This window comes from Paramisgurnus dabryanus, chromosome 15 (assembly GCF_030506205.2).
Source record: "Paramisgurnus dabryanus chromosome 15, PD_genome_1.1, whole genome shotgun sequence".
In the NCBI taxonomy this organism is placed as follows: Eukaryota; Metazoa; Chordata; class Actinopteri; order Cypriniformes; family Cobitidae; genus Paramisgurnus; species Paramisgurnus dabryanus.
In genome coordinates, this window is record NC_133351.1 from 29,479,362 (window position 1) to 29,498,935 (window position 19,574).

General features: G+C 36.8%; 2 protein-coding genes across 4 annotated transcripts; both read right to left on the bottom strand.

The window, feature by feature from the left end:
- Positions 1-425: 425 nt before the first annotated feature.
- ndufv3 (NADH:ubiquinone oxidoreductase subunit V3) lies at positions 426-6,477 on the bottom strand. 3 transcript variants are annotated; one of them, XM_065292990.1, is made up of 4 exons: positions 6,356-6,477; positions 5,995-6,094; positions 3,703-4,827; positions 426-717 (listed from the first exon to the last, which is right to left on the bottom strand). In XM_065292990.1, exons 1-4 carry the CDS (start codon positions 6,455-6,457, stop codon positions 545-547), a joined length of 1,500 nt encoding a protein of 499 aa, XP_065149062.1. In that variant the 5' UTR covers positions 6,458-6,477; the 3' UTR covers positions 426-544. The 3 variants fall into 3 exon arrangements, with proteins under 3 accessions (XP_065149062.1, XP_065149061.1, XP_065149060.1); XM_065292989.1 differs by having other exon boundaries at positions 5,989-6,094; XM_065292988.1 differs by having other exon boundaries at positions 5,983-6,094.
- An 856-nt stretch (positions 6,478-7,333) lies between these two features.
- Positions 7,334-19,510, bottom strand: LOC135782609 (uncharacterized). Its single transcript, XM_065292991.2, has 7 exons — positions 19,240-19,510; positions 19,084-19,144; positions 18,610-18,703; positions 10,187-11,641; positions 8,208-8,271; positions 7,880-8,004; positions 7,334-7,691 (listed from the first exon to the last, which is right to left on the bottom strand). Exons 2-7 carry the CDS (start codon positions 19,126-19,128, stop codon positions 7,660-7,662), a joined length of 1,815 nt encoding a protein of 604 aa, XP_065149063.1. The 5' UTR covers positions 19,129-19,144; positions 19,240-19,510; the 3' UTR covers positions 7,334-7,659.
- Positions 19,511-19,574: the final 64 nt, after the last annotated feature.

A 19,574-nucleotide genomic window follows, 5' to 3' on the forward strand; every position in this document is an offset into this window, starting at 1 on the left:
CAGATAATCAAAGTACAATTGGGTAGTAGACGCATTTCATGTTCACACCTCTATTGTCTACACTGCTTGAAAGGCATTCAGTTGGCCTGGATCAATCCCACAATCCATAACACCATTTGTATTGTTTAACCCTGGTTTGCAAGTAGAAAAAAATCCTGTATAATGTTAAAATTGGGTGGAACTGGATCACAATAGGCCCACATCTAATTAAATGCCAAATTATATCTGACACACATTTAAAATGTATGGCTACTGCAGCCATAGCCAAATTATAATTATGTAACTAGTGAACCAAACAGTAGTATTTAAATGTTTTCCTAACTCTCCTACTAATTTGTATAAAAAGCTTTAAAATTATCCTGCTTGTGTTTGTAGATATTAAGACACCATAGAGCAAAATTCCTAAAAACAACTCAAAACTCAGATAAAGTTAAATCATATATTTTAATATCAAGATTCTGGCCCAAATCTTAGGAATTGTCAACATGTCATCTAAAGAACAAGGGAACATATGGAAAAAACAAGATAGCGAGAAACTGAAGGCTCAGTGACTGGGTGAGGGTCTGCCAGAGGAGGGCTGAGGCAGACGATGTTTAGACATCTCTACATCCATATCAGCAAAGGTGTACATGTTGTAGTGGTGGTGCTGTAGGTTCTTGTATGTGGTGTTATCAAAGGGTTCAGGCTCTGGTTCTGGCGCTTTCACTGGTTGTTGTTCTGGAAAGAAAGTAAAAAACATTTAAGACATGTAGAACTGGAAACATTTATTTTATCCAAGAGAGCAAAGGAAGTTATAATCTGACACAATTCCTTACTCTTCAAATGGATTTCTGAATGTGTACACCTTTCATAGTGATACAGTAATCACTAAAGTAAAACCCCCAATGTGGTCATCAACATCACATCAAATTTCTTCCTGCACTACTGTACTTCTGTCACTTATGAGTTAAAATGAATTAAATATAGCAAATTGCAAATTATCATGTTATTATTCTACTTTTTTACCATAAAAGTAATAACATAAAAAAAAAAAGAGTTAAACCATAACTAATAAAAAAAACTCCCCACATTTGTAAATTTCAGCTTATTAGAGGGAAATGCATTCAGCAAGGTATTTAAATGTAAATAGGACAAAGGAAATGGAGTGAGATATTATGAATGAGACAGATCAGCATCACATATTCCTAGCCTAAAAATATGAGTACTGGAAGCTGTAACTGGATAATAGATTAGCTTTGGTCTACTGAGAAAAAACATGATGACACAAATTTAATAACTCACAAACTAAGAGGTGTACATAAGGCAGTAAATAAAGTCAGCACTGGAAGTATATGTTCATATAAATGGGGACAAAGAGTGAATAAGCAAAGAATAAATGTTGTAAAAACATTTGAGAGAAAGACAAGCGTGAAAACGGTGCTTCTATTGCCCAAAAGATATCTCTAAAATAATAAGAGCAAACTGCTTGAATGAGTAGACTTCAGGAGGGGTAAAATGATTTGATAGAAAAATAAAAAAATACTTAAAAAAATACCAATCCATTTGTTGTGATAATATTTGTTGTATGATAATTCACACAACAAGCCACAATAAACAAAAAAATATTTAGTTATTTAGATTATGAAGTACATTTAAATATACATTCTCATCCCAAGCTGTTTAGTATATATTTTATATAAGCAAAACAAAACACCATTCTACCCCTTCAAAGTCTTTACACAGTGATTTCTTTACTTGAGGTTGACAAATGCCTGTATTGTTGGATGTCCGTAACCATATCATGAACAAGATGTTTTCTTATATATGCATAGTTGTTATTGTTTCATTCATTCATTTATTAAGTGTGTTACTACATTCATTTATTTATTCAACTATGGTTATATACACTCACCTAAAGGATTATTAGGAACACCATACTAATACTGTGTTTGACCCGCTTTCACCTTCAGAACTGCCTTAATTCTACGTGGAATTAATTCATCAAGGTGCTGAAAGCATTCTTTAGAAATGTTGGCCCATATTGATAGGATAGCATCTTGCAGTTGATGGAGATTTGTGGGATGCACATTCAGGGCACGAAGCTCCCGTTCCACTACATCCCAAAGATGCTCTATTGGGTTGAGATCTGGTGACTGTGGGAGCCATTTTAATACAGTGAACTCATTGTCATGTGCAAAAACCAATTTGAAATGATTCGAGCTTTGTGACATGGTGCATTATCCTGCTGGAAGTAGCCATCAGAGGGATGGGTACATGGTGGTCATAAAGGGATGGACATGGTCAGAAACAATGCTCGGGTAGGTCGTAGCATTTAAACAATGCCCAATTGGCACTAAGGGGCCTAAAGTGTGCCAAGAAAACATCCCCCACATCATTACACCACCACCACCAGCCTGCACAGAGGTAACAAGGCATGATGGATCCATGTTATCATTCTGTTTACACCAAATTCTGACTCTGCCATCTAAACGTCAGAAATCGAGACTCATCAGACCAGGCAACATTTTACCAGTCTTCAACTGTCCAATTTTGGTGAGCTTGTGCAAATTGTAGCCTCTTTTTCCTATTTGTAGTTGAGATTTGTGGTACCCGGTGGGGTCTTCTGCTGTTGTAACCCATCCGCCTCAAGCTTGTGTGTGTTGTGGCTTCAGTCAAAGTTGCTCTTCTATCAGCATGAATCAGTCGGCCCATTCTCCTCTGACATCAACAAGGCATTTTCACCCACAGGACTGCCGCATACTGGATGTTTTTCCCTTTTCACACCATTCTTTGTAAACCCTAGAAATGGTTGTAAGTGAAAATCCCAGTAACTGAGCAGATTGTAAAATACTCAGACCGGCGCGTCTGGTACCAACAACCACACCATGCTCAAAATCGCTTAAATCACCTTTCTTTCCCATTCTGACATTCAGTTTGAAGTTCAGGAGATTGTCTTGACCAGGACCACACAGCTAAATGCACTGAAGCAACTGCCATGTGATTGGTTGATTAGATAATTGCATTAATGAGAAACTGAACAGGTGTTCCTAATAATCCTTTAGGTGAGTGTGCAGTACAGTACAGTAGCTTAAAATGAATTTGTAAAAATCAGATTGCGTGTGTTTTTTGTCATTCACAACAAGATCAGATTCCAATCAGATATGTAGAAAAATCAGATTTGGACAGACAGTGTGAACGAGGTCTAAATGTCGTGTGTTATGGAAAGACGGGATGCTCCTTTAGCAATGCACAGGAAAGAGAGATCTACTAAACTACAGTAAAAGAAAAATTATTTTTGTAAAAACTCCATGTTTATTTCTCTCCCTATTGACCAACCTTCTTGAGGAGAAGTAACATGGTTAATTTGACGTTTACTATGCAGACAGAAGAGCAGTAACTGTTGAATTTCTAAAAAGCCATTTTAATCCTAAACCCAGGGTACATTTAGTCAAAGCAGCAGAAGTAGTAGATGCTAAAGAAGCTGTCATGCAAAGTCATGCAAATTTTAGTTATTTAGTTAAATTACCAAAATAATTCACCCAATGAAGATGAAATGCTGTGAAACTATGTGAGGAAAGCGATTTGTGCAAGGGAGACAAGCAATAGCAATCCCACTGTAGCCATGAAAGATATTATTGTTAAATAAATGAAAAGAAAAATGTGTTTGTGTGGAGTGTGCTGGATCCACAGAGATAAACTGAATAAAGATGATGCATGGTGTACCCTGATGTGTCTCAGCCTGGGACTCTACGGCATCAGCGGCCACAGGTGCAGCATCTTTCAGATCTTCTGAAGGGGTCGTCTCAATCCCTGTCGCACTATCGACTTTGGCCACCATCTCTGATGAAGCCTCACATTCAGGTTTAGCCACAACTTCTTGAAGAGCCTCAGAGATAGCATCTATAGCTTTGGCAGGACTAGATTCAACTTTGGGGATGGCCTTTACATTAGCAGTCTCTTGTGCCTGTTCTAGTGCAGCCTTTGCTTTGGTTTCTGGTTCAATTTCAATTATTTCTTCATTAGAAGTCGTTTTAACTTCTGTAGCAACGTCCACCATCTCATCTGTTGAGACAACTTTAATGGATTCACTGGTAACTTCAGGAATTGCTGTAGTTGTGGAGGAGGACAATATAGGGGCAGGGTCTATAAGGGTCTCCCTCTGGCTGCCTGCTTCAGTGCTTTGGGTAAGCAATTCTTTGGGCTTTGCTTGCTTTACAGCTTCAGCATCTTTTGGTGATTCTCTAACTGAGGCACTGGGTCCAATAATTGAATCACCGTGCACCTCTTTCTCTGCAATATCTACTTGTTTTTGTTTGTAAACTGAATCTTTCTTTTCATCTGCTGCTTTCTCTCCAGATTTGTCCACTGGTTCACTCTTTGGTTCCTTCTCAGATTTTTCATCATCAGAATCAGAGTCAGAATCACTGGAGGATGATGAAGAACTGTCCTCCTGATCTTGCTTTACTTCTGTCTCAGCTTCAGAGGCCCTGCTTCCTTCACTCGCTTTATCGACCTTATCGGCATGTTGGACTTCGGTGATCTCAGCTTCTTTTTTGATGACTTCAGCTGCTGTATCAGCAACAGGGCTGTCAGTTGTTATCTCATCAACATCAGTAGAAGAAATAGTCTCAGCAGATTCTGTTGTTTTGGTCAACTTTTCTGATGTTGCAGATTCAGTGACAGATGGAGGCTGTATTGTAGTGGCAGCCGCAGCCAACACAGAATCTGCCGTCACAGTTTTTGCACTAGACTCAGTTAAAGATGTGTCTTTGGGAAATCCTGCGGCAGACCCCTTAGAAGGGAAGGCAACTGTGGGCTTATAGGCCAAAACAGAGGCCCTTTCTTTGGCTGAGAAAATGGCAAATGGGACAAAAAATATATAAGATGGTTTCTGTATTACATTGAAGAAATCCTCCTGTTCAATTAAACCAATATTCCCATAAACACCAAAGTTGGAAAACATTACACATCCTATCAGTCCTGTGAAGTCATTGAATGGGTAAAGTCTTATCTCTTCCAAATTGTTTGCTGATCCTACACTGCAAAGTACCAATGAAATCCTACAAAATGAAATTAAAATTAAAGTATAATAGAGATGAACAAGACAAGGGTCTTCCTTTACTAACACAGGGATTGGCTTCATTGACTAAAGACATGTCTTCCTATTCTATAGCTCCCATACTGAACACTGCAATATTTCCTATTTATTTTTATCTAATTTAAAGGGGACATTTCACAAAAATCTGACTTTTCCATGTGTAAGTGCTATAATTGGGTCCCCAGTGCTTCTATCAACATAAAAAATATGAAAAACAACAAATCAGTAACTTAGTTTTGGTAAACAATTCTCCACAAGCATGTGAAAAAATGTTGCTTCTCTTGTGATGTCAGAAGGGGATAATACCGCCCCTTAATCTGCACTATCCAACCACAGCACTGCCATTTAGTGCAGAGATCAGCTCATTTGCATTTGAAAGGACACACCCAAACGTCACATTTTTGCTCACACCTATAAAGTGGCACCTATATTTTATCATGCTATAATAAATTATCTATGTGGTATTTTAAGCTAAAACTTCACAATCACAAACATACTCTGGGGACACCAAAGACTTATTTGACATCTTATAAAAGCCTCGTGAAATGTTCGGTTTAAATAAATAAAAAAATTGCTAAATATTGTGGTTATTATCAAATATAAAAAATCCCTTATAGTTCAGAAAACATGTATGATGAAATGTTTGTTAAAATGCATTCATCCAAAATATCTAGAAAGCTCCAAGAGTTTTACCATTGTAAACGTCTGCACCCTTGACATTCTTCTATGTTAATGAATATGATAATTACATGAAAATAACTTTTACTTGACAAATATTACATAAACACAAGTAATCATGCAATAGAGACAACCATGAGTGAAGTTAAATGAGTATAAATGCGTGAACATGAGAAAAATCAAACTTAAGAAGGTTAGGTAATGTGAAATAAAAAGCATGCGCTTACTCTTACTCGCACCCTTTGCCTTCTTTGCTGGTTTGGGTGGGGCGTCCGCTTTAGTGCATAGTGCTGCAACAAGTGGGGTAGGGTGTGTGCCCCAGCTTTCACGCATGAGACACTACATAAATACAAAAAATCACATTGGGCATACATCTTTTCTAAATACATCTACAAGCCTAAAAAATCCTTCAACCCGATTAGACAAAAATATTAAGTACGCATCAGCTTTTCCCACTGCCGATTTTAGAACAGACAACTGTTTACTTGTCATCACTAACATCGCAAGCAACAGGCGCTTAATTTATTACTGGCATATATACAAAGTGCTATATTTATATGCTATCTTTATAGAAATACAACACGAATTTTGTATTATTACCTTGAGAGACCCAAGTCGACCTAACCTAAGCAGGGAAGTCGCCATCTTTGTCCTACTGTTATTATTGTCCGTATGGAAAATGTCACTTGCAATTCGGTCCATAAAGTTCCGAGGAAAATGGCGTACCAAAATATTATTTAAAAAAACAATACTTTAACTTGTTATAAGTGTAATTACTCTTAAGTTATGGCTCAGTATGTAAATACAAAACCAAACAAACTGTATAAACCCTTCTCTTATACTAAATGTACAACATGTGTCATGCATCATATTTTTAAAACTTAAAAAGTAAGCATGTATGTATAATGCAAAAAGTTATGCAAAAATGTAAATAGAAATGTTAAACGGAAATGCCCTTTTAAATGCCTAATTTAAACCTTTGTAGTTCAATTTATAAATCCACTTATTTATTTCTCTTTTTAAATCGTTTTTTGAAATACATTTTGAAATTCCATTATTTAATTAAGAATTTGTAAATGCAATTTAAAATGATGAAGTTATTGAGTGTATTATGTTGTTTTTGTAAATTGTTATATTACTTTGAACTATTTATTAATGGATTAATATTTCATTTCTACATTATTTTTATAATCTCACTTTTTATTGCCTACTAAAATGTTACATAATGATTTGTTTTGTAACTTTGTCTATTTATTTATAGATTAATTAATGAATTTTTAAACAAATCTATTAATTGCTATTTTTATTGTCCAGGTAGTTATTAAATATTGAAGTTCTTTATTACATTTTGCATGACTCTTAGTCCTCCATAATGCACTGCTGCTATTTGACATGTCTGTTAAAAAAGATTAGTATTTTATGGTGTTATTTGTAAATTACAATGACTGTATTCAAGATGTCCTTAAGTGTCCATTTTACTAGGTAACATATTAAACATATCATTTTAAGTTCTACCTCATATTTGCCACTATAATGGAAGAATGACCCCCCCCCCACACACACCAAAGCTCATTATACAGTTTTATATAACCTTTAAATACTTTATTTTGTACTAAAACATTTCATTAAACATAGCCAACCTGTAATAAAACAGCTATCACTGAAATCCATTAAAACACTCATTTTAAAGACCAATTTTTCATAAACGTATTTCACAATAATATGTTTTAATTATTATTGAAAATAATAGAAAACATGTTTATTCAACTCTGTTCCCAAATATTTTAAAGACACTTCCTGACAAGCAGTAAAGCAAACAGAAAGCATATATTTCACAGCTAAGCTATACACAAAATATTCAGTTTCACATTAAATAATTGCACTGAGGCACAGAAAAGACTGGTTTACTTTGAGGACCCCTCATCAAATTTAGGCTCTGTAAATGGAAAAAGGATCATATTAGTTATAATGTACTTTAGAAAATTCAACTTTACCACAAGTGCAGTCACAACCAAATCAAATCATAAATCCAGACTTAAAAGACAAATCATCACAATAGTTACAAATGATAACAAAATCACAGTCAAAAGTCAAAATTTAAACTTTCCGTTTCAATCAAATTACCAGGGAATTTGAACTCTGGGAAGGAAGTCAAGTCACCGCCACCATACAGTCGCTGTAGTTTTGTTATTTCCTCAGCAAGAGCTTTCTGGTAATCAGGTCCAGCATCAACAAGACCACCAGTAGCCCTGAGTAAAAATGAAAAGTGCGTTATTTATAATGCAAAATTAATCAATATTAGAAGATACGTAATAAATATGCAACAAGTTGCTTAACATAGCATTGTGCTCGATGTCTGAGGTTGATGTTAGTGACCAACTGGCTTATTAACCTCTTTTAATAATGACTCATAAGATATGAGAGAGTAAAATAGTAAGAGAGCACTACTCACTTGCTCTGTGTGCTGTATGCACGAATTGAATCTAGAAAAAGATTTTGAATGGGATCCAATCCAGCTGAGAGTCACAGGAAAAAACAAACAACAATTACTGAGCAGTCATAATATGCTTAAATTACACAGTCATACATTTATGCCATAAATCATGTACAACAGAAAACCTTTAAGCCCTCATATACAGTGAAAGGTATAGTGGACAAAACAGGTACAGTAAAGAATTAAGGAAAAGGAGCAGGTCAGGCTGTGAGTAACTACTACAAAGGTTGCATCTTCACTGAAATGAAACGGAAGCATTTTATAACACATGAGTAACAAGACATTGTCTTTTTACCTAAAACAAATGGTTAATATAACTATTCAAGCAGTTGTTGTATCCCCATATAATCCACTGCATCCATTCCACATACAGCAAACAGACTGCAAACTCAATTTCAGTGAAAGCACCACATTGGGAAAGGAGGTGAGGAACAATATACATTTCAGAATTATCTCTCATATATTAACCACCATACACAGGAAAAGATAAAAGGATAAACTGACTTATTAATGCAATCCCTTAGGAAAAAGAGTGAGACAAAGACAAAGTGTTCTTGGGAATGAAAAGGTGACAAATTACATTTACGTTACTATATAAAAACAAATCATCATTAACTTTAACATTTACCATAACAAAAAAACAGCTTTTGTTGTTCTGACAAAGTTTTCCATTAACATTTACAAAGTAGCAAAAAATGTAGTCACACTTACAGATACAAACACTAATAGACCAGATGAGATTGGCGTCAGATGCAAAAATAATGGTATATGTTTTGCAAAAAAACTATATGAGGCGCAATGGGTACTACATCAAATATAAAATGACAAAGATGGAAGACCAAAACACAAAAATCTATTAGTAAATGAACAAAGAGACAAAACAGATGCATTAAGAGTCAAGAGGAAATGAAAATAGTGAGGGAAAAATTGTGCAATGACAAACAAGCACTGCAAGACACTTTGAGTTAGAAGCAAACAAAAATAATGCAGGCATGCACAGAGACGGATGACAGAGGAAAAGATTGGCTATGTTCATGGACAGAGTCAAGAAACTTTAACATAATCCAACTGTCAAAATTTTTAGCATAAAATGAAGTCTCTGTCCTTGCTATAAATGAATATAGCCGGAAATGGATAGTTCACCCAAAAACGAACACAGTGTCTACCTCCGCAAATATCAACAGCACAATTAAATTGTAGGTTGCCAGGTTGAGGTCAAAAATAAGTTCACAATTATGTGATGTGTGAGTAGGATGCGTTTCAAACAAGATGGCAACCGAATAATATATTGATGTGATTATTCATATAACAAGGTAGGGTCGTACAAATTACCTGCGTTTCCTGGAAGAAATAACAAAACGGGAGGGGTGCAGGAGATATGTGTGAAAAACAAGAGACTCCCGGGAAAAACAGGATGAACCATCCACTCTTAACCAGAAACCCCAAAACAACACTTTTTAAAAAAATCTGTGTTTAGGTTCTGAAGAACAAAGAAAGATGTTGCGGGATGAAACAACACGAGGATAAAAAATAATTTTTGGGTAAACTATCCTTTAACGGAGTTAGGCTGGGTGCACACAGTGTGTTTTTCTGTCCAACATATGCTGCTTTTTAGATAATAACACCAGATCTTAAGAAAAAGCAAAATTTTTTGAGTCCCATAATTTGTCTAGACAGCAAACACCACCCTGTGCACTGGGCTTGATGCTGAGCTGCAGTAAAGCTCGTTTATGTGCAAAAGAATAACACAAAGCTGTATTTTTTATAATTATAATCCTACAAAATTTAGAAACAGAACTGTAATGAGGTTATACTACTTCAATTCTTACTATTATCATTACAAATATAGAAAACCCATAAATGAGAATAAACTGTTGTCAAACGTGTGGTGCATTCCAAAATATGAAAGAGGGGGTTTAAGGTGGTATGGTGTGTACCCTCAGGCTTCTCCACAGCTTCAGCTGGAACATCTGTAGCATCCGTGATCACAGGGGCAGAATCTATCAGCTCTTCAGGCGGAGCTTCATCTGCAACTGACTCTTCAACCTTTACAGCAGGGACAGCTTCAGCCACAGCTTCTGCAACAAGCTCAGTGACAGCTTCTACAACAGGGACAGATTCAACAACCACTTCTTGGACAGATTTATCTTCTGTAGGTGTGGCTTCAGAAGCTGGTGCAGTAGCATCAGAAATGGCTTCAGCAGGAGATGCTTCAGCTGCAGGGACATCAGAGGTGGTAAGTTCAACAATAGGTTCAGCAGCTGTGGGGATAGATTCAGAAGCAGGGGATGATGCAAAAGTAGAGGCTTTAACTGTAGATGCTTCAGCAGGGGCTGCGGCTTCAACTGCAGGTGCTTCAGCTGCGGCTTCAACTGCAGGTGCTTCAGCTGCGGCTTCAACTGCAGGTGCTTCAGCTGCGGCTTCAACTGCAGGTGCTTCAGCTGCGGCTTCAACTGCAGGTGCTTCAACTGCAGGTGCTTCAGCTGCGGGTGCTTCAGCTGCAGGTGCTTCAGCTGCAGGTGCTTCAACTGCAGCTTCAACTGTAGGTGCTTCAGCTGCAAGGGCTGCAGGGGTTGTGGCTTCAACTGTAGGTGCTTCAGCTGCAGCTTCAACTGTGGGTACCTTAGCTGCAAGGGCTGCGGCTACAGGGGCTACGGCTTCAACTGCAGTTGCTTTAGCTGCAAGGGCTGCGGCTTCAACTGCAAATGCTTCCGCTGCAGGGGCTGTGAATTCAACTGCAGGTGCTTCAGCTGCGGGGGCTACGGCTTCAACTGCAGGTGCTTCAGCTGCAAGGGCTGCAGTTTCAACTGCAGGTGCATTAGAGGCAGGGACAGCAGCTTCAGCTGCACATGTAGAGGCTTCAACTGCAAATGCTTCCGCTGCAGGGGCTACGGCTTCAACGGCAGGTGCTTCAGCTGCAAGGGCTGCGGTTTCAACTGCAGGTGCATTAGCTGCAGGGACAGCAGCTTCGGCTGCACATGTAGAGGCTTCAACTGCAGGTGCTTCAGTAGGGACAGTGGCTTCAGCTGCAGGGGCTACGGCTTCAACCGCAGGTGCTTCAGCTGCAAGGGCTGCGGTTCCAACTGCAGGTGCATTAGCTGCAGGGACAGCGGCTTCGGATGCAAAAGTAGAGGCTTTAACTGCAGTTTCAGCTTCAGGGGCAGTGTCTTCCACTGCAGGTGCTTTAGCTGCAGGGACAGAGGCTTCAACTGAAGGTGATTCGGCTGAAGGGGCAGTGGCTTCAGGTACAGTGAGGATGCCGGCTGATGTTTTTGCTGATGCAGCGGCAGTTACAGCAGGAGCAGCTTTTGTATCTTTCTTTGGGAATTCCACATACGCTTTGTGCTGGACAAGTTTCTCTATATCGAAGTATGTTTTTGCAGCTGATTTTTCTAAGGTGGAGGAGGAAGCAGGGCAAACATAAAAATGTAATCATTTGATTCATCATGCACATTATCAGACCCCAAGGAAGACTACTTAAAATCACAAAGCAAAAACACTTACCCAGGTGCTTCACCGCAAAGGAACAGATCAGCATCTACCTTGAACTTCATTATTTTGACTCATGTAAGCAAAATATAAACTCTGGTGTCCCCCTGATGTCGTAGACATTTTTTTATAACAAACTCTTTTGGTAGCAACACTCCACATTAAAGCCTTTATAAATTATCCAATGCAAAATACCCAAGTTTTAAAACTTTATATAGGCCCACACCATGAACACAAGTGTTTGAATCACATCATAATTTTTAAATAGAATATTAAATCAAAATACAATAACAACACATAACTGAGTGCCAAATGGGTGACATATTTTTGTGGGCAAAACCCAGAAATGTTTTAGCACCTATGGTTCCATGGTCCTTAATGGTTTTTATGGGGTTTTAGTTAAACTCCTTGGGTTAACATAAGCCCAAAATGTTTTCACGTTTTATTCTACAACATAAAACGGCAGTAATGCCCTCACTTGTGACTTTTTTAAAGCTTTAAAGTGTCTTTAAAAGGGTGGTTGCTAACAAGTTGCTACATAGGACTAAAGACTTTGTTGAGGACTTTAAACGTCATCATGCATGAAGATCTCAGTAACAACGCAACAAGGGAACATGTTTAAAATTTGTTTAATAAAGTTTGAAAGAGCTGTCGAAAGCTTGGTAGTGATGACATTAATGCAGAGAGACTGTGGTGTTTAGACTGTGGCTAAAGTTAGCTTTTAATTTCTAGTAAATGCATTTAGACTTTAAAATTCATAAAGGTTGTGTTCATCTGAGATGATTTTTTTTTGGACAAAACGGGGGCCATAAACTTTTGTAAAACACAGAACTTATTTTTTTGTGAGAATCAAAAAAGGCTATAGGAAAAAATATGGTCTTTTGGTGAGGAAACCAGTGTCCTGCTAACGTCCGGGTTGGCATACAAAACTCTATTACACTTATACAGGGTGATGAGAAGTTTTTAAGAAGATTCATATGATTCCTAACATTATAATCTCTTAATTATTTTTTATGTTTTAGAATGTACACTGTTAACCCTGATTTTGTTTGAACCCAAATAAATCAGCACACTTAGGAAGGTTTCACATTTTTGTGCGATTGCCTGGTCCGAACCCGAGTTCGATTGCTCCCCCCTCCCCATGCCCCCCATGGACTGTGTTCACATATTATTTTTGCATCCGAACCGCAGTACGCTTGCATCATCAAGCTGCAGCCGGCGCGTTCTCATGTTGCTTGGCAACCGCTGTAAATGAGAAGACGACAAGTGTGATTGATTAACTGCAAGCAGAGAGATGATTTCTGAATGCCTCCGCAAAAATTGACGTCGGCGGAAAGACCGCATTGTCATCGAAACGACTTTAGTATGTTTGGGGCAGACAGACAAAAGTGCGTTTCTGTATTATTTCTTTGAAAACAAAACCAAAGGTTTAAAAAAATAAGAACAAAACTCAAGCAAGCATTCTATGCATTTTGTTGTCAAGGTAAGTGCACGCACACAAACACACACGTCTGTTTTGGTGGGACATTCCATATAATACGTAATTAACAGTGATTCACTTCCGCGATTTGGTAAGATTGCGCTCACATTAGCAGCGAACCGATCTGGAGTTCACATGAACCGGACCCCATACCACCCTTTTTAAGCGGACTCGAGTACGTTTCGCGGGTGCGCACCCGAGTTCGGAAGACAGCGTTCACATCATCCAAATGTACCGAACTCTGATGTCAATCGAACCCGGGTGCGCACCAAAAGTGCTAATGTGAAAACGCCCTTAAAGCTCCAATGTGTAAGATCTACTCCCATCTAGCGGTGAAATTCTATATGAAAACCAACTGAATATTACTTTCCAACCCCCCCCCCCATTCGGAGCGCGTTTTAACTCCTATGGTGGCCGTTTCATGCCAAGGTTAACATGGCTTCCAGTACAAAGCAAAAGCAATGAAAAATAATGAACAATTTACAGCCTTCTTTGCCTGTGATCCATCATAGCACACAGATTTATGTTAAACATGGAAAAAGTCAGATTTTTATAATATGTCCGCTTTAAATCACATACAAAAAGCAACCATAAACGTAGCTTAGACACTGCTTTTTCATCGACACAAAGAAAAATATCCTAGATGCTGTTACACTTGGTATTAAGATGTGTTTTCGGCGATCGTATCACAAGTGGACGAGAGAGACACATCACGTTTACACTTGGTATTTAAATCCGTCTCTTTTGTCCATTTTCGACCGCTTTTCTCCAGATAACTGAGGGGATGGTCTGTGGACGAGTCCCTCTTCTGTCATTTAAACATGAGTGGGAGTAATGACGGGTTTAAATGGACGCAAACTAATATTATGTCACTGCTTGTGTTGTAAGAAAACATGCAACACAATGTTTTGTCCGTGTATATGTAAGAGCTTTCTCTGATATTTCAGCGCAATTGCTGAAATAAGATCAAATTTATTTCACACGCTTGTAAAATGAACCTAATGAAAGATCAGCCGCTTTAGTTTTATCAATAAAAGGCTAAAAATAACGCTGTACACTGTGTGTTGGTGCTAGAGGTCAGAAAAGATTACATAAATGGGCAGAGACCGGGGTGTGGCTTTAGAAACACATTCAACCACATGTGTGTTTACACTAACAAGACGTAGTGTTAGTTAGCCAAGAAACTATAAAACTTTGAGTTTACACCATAGACTGTATAGATTTAAACGAATATGATGAATTACATGTGGAGAAGATAGAAAGCAGGCAACTTCTTGAGCTTCATTATTTTGGAAAACTAACGCTAATCCAATGTTGACTTTGGTCTTGTTGTTTTTCCTGTCGCGTTGTCATTTTAAATCTCTTTTTCGCTTCCTTGGCGACTTGTTTTAATGTCCTTGAGAATAGGTCTTGAACTATTCTCAAATCTGTCTCAAATCAAAGCCTTAGTTCACGGGATCATCATGGTGTTCGGCTGTTGTAAAATCCGAAGGATTTCAGCCTATGCAGGTCGCATTGCAGGCTGCATACGTCATCAAGCCTGGTTTACTTAAATTAACTGAGCATTACATTAGCAAGCCATAAGCATATTACATCAATTTACAATTAACTAAGAATAATTGTCAGCTTCATAATTGTTAATATTCTGAAATAAGACGATCTTGATGACGTATGCCGCCTACAAATGCAAACCTTAGAAGGCTTCAGCTAGCGGCCAGCGTGAGTTTAGTCTAAAAGCGCAAAAGTTGGAGCTTGAATTTCAGGAATGTCCCTCGTCGGCGAATGTTTTTCAAAAATGGAGGCACAACATGGATTCAGCCATTCGAGCGACTCGCCCTTATGTATTCTACATAGCAGATTCTACACTTACGAGAATACTATTTTTTATTTATTTATTTATTTCGAATTGAGAAAAGTAAATGACAATAAAAAAGTAATTTACATTAGCTCACCTCATTCGAAAAGGGATAGGTAGAAGCCCTAGGCTTATCAAAAACCTATCCCCAAACATCACAGTACCTAAAGCTCACATCAAACAATTTAAAATCAAAAACACAGCTTTTAAAATAAACACACAAAAAAAATTCATCAAAAAAAAGAAAAAAAATCAAAATCAGGCAGTAGCAGTTTTCCAACTCACCCCTCTCTTATATACTTAGCGAAAATAGATATTTTAAACCTTTTTTTAAATTGTAATATATGAACACTTTCTTTTATCTGGTTGTTCAAACTATTCCACAATATCACTCCACGGATTGAAATACACATTCTTTTAAGCTCAGTCCGAGCTGATGTCTCATATCTAAAGTCCTTCTTAAGTTATAACCACATTCTATATCTGTAAACAATTTTTGTATGTTCCCAGGTAGTTGTTTATTTTTTGCTTCATAAATAATTTGAGCAGTTTTTAAATCTCCTAAATCATTAAACTTTAGAGTTTGTAATTTTAAGAATAATAAATTAGTATGTTCATGGTATCCTACATTATTTACTATCCTTATAGCTCTTTTTTGTATTGTAATTAATGATTGCAAGGTTGATATGTAGATATTACCCCATACTTCCACACAATAATTTAAGTATGGCATAACAAATGAACTATACAAAATATAAAGTGCTTTCTCATTCACTAAATTCCGTACTTTCATCATTACACCAACACTTCTTGCTACTTTTGCTCTCACATATTTAATATGGGGTTTCCAGCAGATTTTGTGATCAAGAATCACACCCAAAAATTTATTTTCATACACTCTTTCTATTTCAATATTATTAATCATAATTTTTATTTGTTTATCAATCTTACGATTTCCAAACAACATAAATTTGGTTTTCTCTAGATTCAATGATAATTTATTTAAATCAAACCACTCTTTTACCTTATTAACTTCAGCTGTGACCATGTCCAAAAGCTGCTGCAAATTTTCCCCAGAACAAAAAATATTGGTGTCATCAGCAAACATTACAAATTTAAGGAGGTTTGTAACCCTGCATATATCATTTATATATAATATAAATAATACTGGTCCCAAGATCGACCCCTGAGGAACTCCACAAGTGATCTCTCTAAATTCTGATCTGTAGACTCCCATTTGTACAAACTGTAATCTATTACTTATATAGCTTTTCAACCAATCCAAAGCAACCCCTCTAATACCATACATTTCCAACTTATTAACCAATACACTATGATCAACCATATCAAAAGCTTTTTTTAAATCTATAAAAACTCCCACTGCATATTTTTTATTGTCTATAGATCTTGTAATGTCTTCAATCAACTCCATTAAAGCCATAGATGTCGATCTACTTGATCTAAATCCATACTGACTCTCAACTAACAAATTATACCTCTCTACAAAATTTTCTAATCTTTTAGCATACAATTTTTTCCAAAATTTTCGAAAACTGTGAAAGTAAGGACACCGGCCTATAATTAGTGAATTGATTTCTTTCACCAGATTTATATAATGGAATTACTTTTGCAACTTTCATTTTACTTGGAAATACACCTGATGTGAAAGACTAAAGGAGTAACAATTGCAACAATGATTTCCTTAATTAAAGCAATGTCAATGTCATTCCAATCAAAGGATTTTTTATTCTTCCATTGATTAACAATTTCAAAAATCTCATTTTCATTGGTTGGTTTCAAGTATATTGAGTTTGGATTATTATTTAGAAAATCCATCGCCGTCACCTCATCTACTTGTTTCTTTTGAATTTTAATTTCTTCTGCCAATCTTGGCCCCACATTTACAAAAAAATCATTAATTCCATTAACCACTTCATTCATATTATTTAGAGATCTCTCATTGTCCATGAAATTCATAAGTAGGTGGAAGTAATTACACATGAATGAGGGCATATTTTTGAATTAACTACACAGTGTAGGTTTAACATAAACCCTGAAAAATTTCCTTTCCTATAATGCACGAAATGCATGAATAATTTTTGAGTTGAATCAATTTATTTTTGCTTATTTAAATCTCTGGATTTTTTTACCCATCATGCATTGCAGCATGCAAAAATTAACTGCTTCTGTTATATGAGTGTTATTATGTTGCTTATTATTTTTGTGGTGAAGTTAAGAGCTCATCTTTTCACTTCATGAGATTTGATTAGTGTCACCATTATTGAGACTTGTGTGTTAAGGTCTCTGTGTGAAGTTGAAAACTTTGTTTTACTTGAGGTTACCTTTGCTTTGCAAGGTGGCCTCCCCTTTGAGAGGCAAATATTGTAGAGTTCACATTACAAGTTTTACAATTACATTACAAATTGACATTTTAGGGCAGCGAGATACCATACGTTTTTTACATTTAATCAACTTGTAAAGGCTTAATTTTGATCTCTTTTTAAATTTTTATTTTAACTCTTTAAAATAGCTTCTTCTGTCATTGGGCTACATCAATAAGGCCTTGGGCTTCATCAAATTATCATCAATGAACAAAGGGATTGGCAGAAACCATTAATGCTTATTCATGCAGTTCAGGCTCTGATTATGATATGTCAGGGTGATCACTAAGCATATGATTGCAAAGAACATCTGCAAGCACAACACCACAAAGAGAATGACAACTATGTTAAAGGGTCATAAGGATCTTTCTACACATGACTAGTTTAACTTTCATACACATGACCAGTTTAACTTGTTTAAAATGCTTAGAACATAATTTAAGCAGTGAAGCAAATAATTTGTTGAATATGAATTCCAGCATAAAAGATCACTTGTTTTTGTCCTCTGGAGTGTAATGAAAGGATGACTCATAGATTAGTGATATAACACCTAACTCAACTTGAACTTTGACGATAAGCAAATCTGATGGTGTGAAAACAGATTTTGGTATCAAAAAGTATATGTTTCAACTCACTAATGTTGTATAAAACATTCTTTAGCATACAAAGATCAGCGCTGTCTCGTCTCAGTTGTACAAGTCACAATAAATCCATCCTTTTATGTACTATAAATATGGACCTCTAATGCAGATTTCTGCAAGAGCAAAAGCATGCAAATCTGGGTAAAAGGGTCTGTCAAATGCATTAACATAAATCATCGGTTTGGTATAATAAAAGGTGAAAAGGGTATTGGGTCAATGAATAAATGTTACATCACAAGCGTTTAGTGTGTTGTCACTATACAACAAAGCTATAGAGAGTAAGAGCAAACAAAGCTCATTCTGTTGCAGGTTAAAAAACAACAGCTGAGGTCAGAGAGCATGACAGATGTCTACTGCATGACATTTACCCATGTACAGTGTCAGATCAGATGTACAGCGATGCCCTACCCTTAGATTCATTTAAATGGCAGAAAAAAAACACACCATAATACATTATAATATTATATAATTATGAAAATATGAAATGTAAGTTAAATATGAGATATTTATTTACCTTTGTTGGACTTGGACTTCTTGTTGTCTCCAGATTTTGAACTCAGAAATACAACAGGAACTCTTAAAGAACTCCAACTCCCTGTCTTCAGACGCTATCACACAAACAACAGACATTTGAAAAGAGACAGCAAATGATTTTATGAAGTGCAGTTTACACAAATCTTTGCTGTAGCATAAGAACGTGTTTAGCAAATTGTACACAGTACAGTGCCCCTGGTGCTTTATGTTCAACTGACAGTATATTCATACAGGCAAACGTTGGCAAGTTGTATATTTGAATCACGATGTGATATTTTATGCATCGAGTTCGATTGGATTAAATGGTGAGGCGATTTCACCATGAGCTCCGTTAGCTTGTTTTTACAGATAAGCAGACTGCACCAGACTGTTCTGCACATAATTTAGTCACGTGATTAAACAATTGTGTTTGTAAATCACTACAACGTGCATGCATATTTTATCATTGTATTACCCTGAGCGTGCCGAGTCGTCCAGTCCTAAGCAAAGATGCTGCCATTTTTACTGCTGAATTCCTAAGAAAACAGTTGCTTGGCATCACAGATCCTGACAACGTAAACATCGTACAATTAAAAAGTGCAGGTTAGAGAGACATTGCCTTCGATTTTACCTGACAAGACGTTCAAATCGAAGCTCCAGTTTCAAAATGCTAAGCTTAAGACTGCAGTTTAGTGATGACAAGTACAAGTTCGCTGCATTAAGCAGTGCATTCAACTATGCTGCCCCTTGCATAACTGACACACCCCTTTAAAACATCACTAACACACACATGTGTGTTTATTAAATCAAATCAAATATTACAATATTTAATTAGATTTTGTTTCTAATAATCGTCGAATTAATAATAATTAACGCGAAGTGAAAAATGTCTTTCAATTTGCACACAGTGTTCGACTTTACGGAGACATGCGCAGACTATTTGGTGTATGACAACAAAAGACCGCG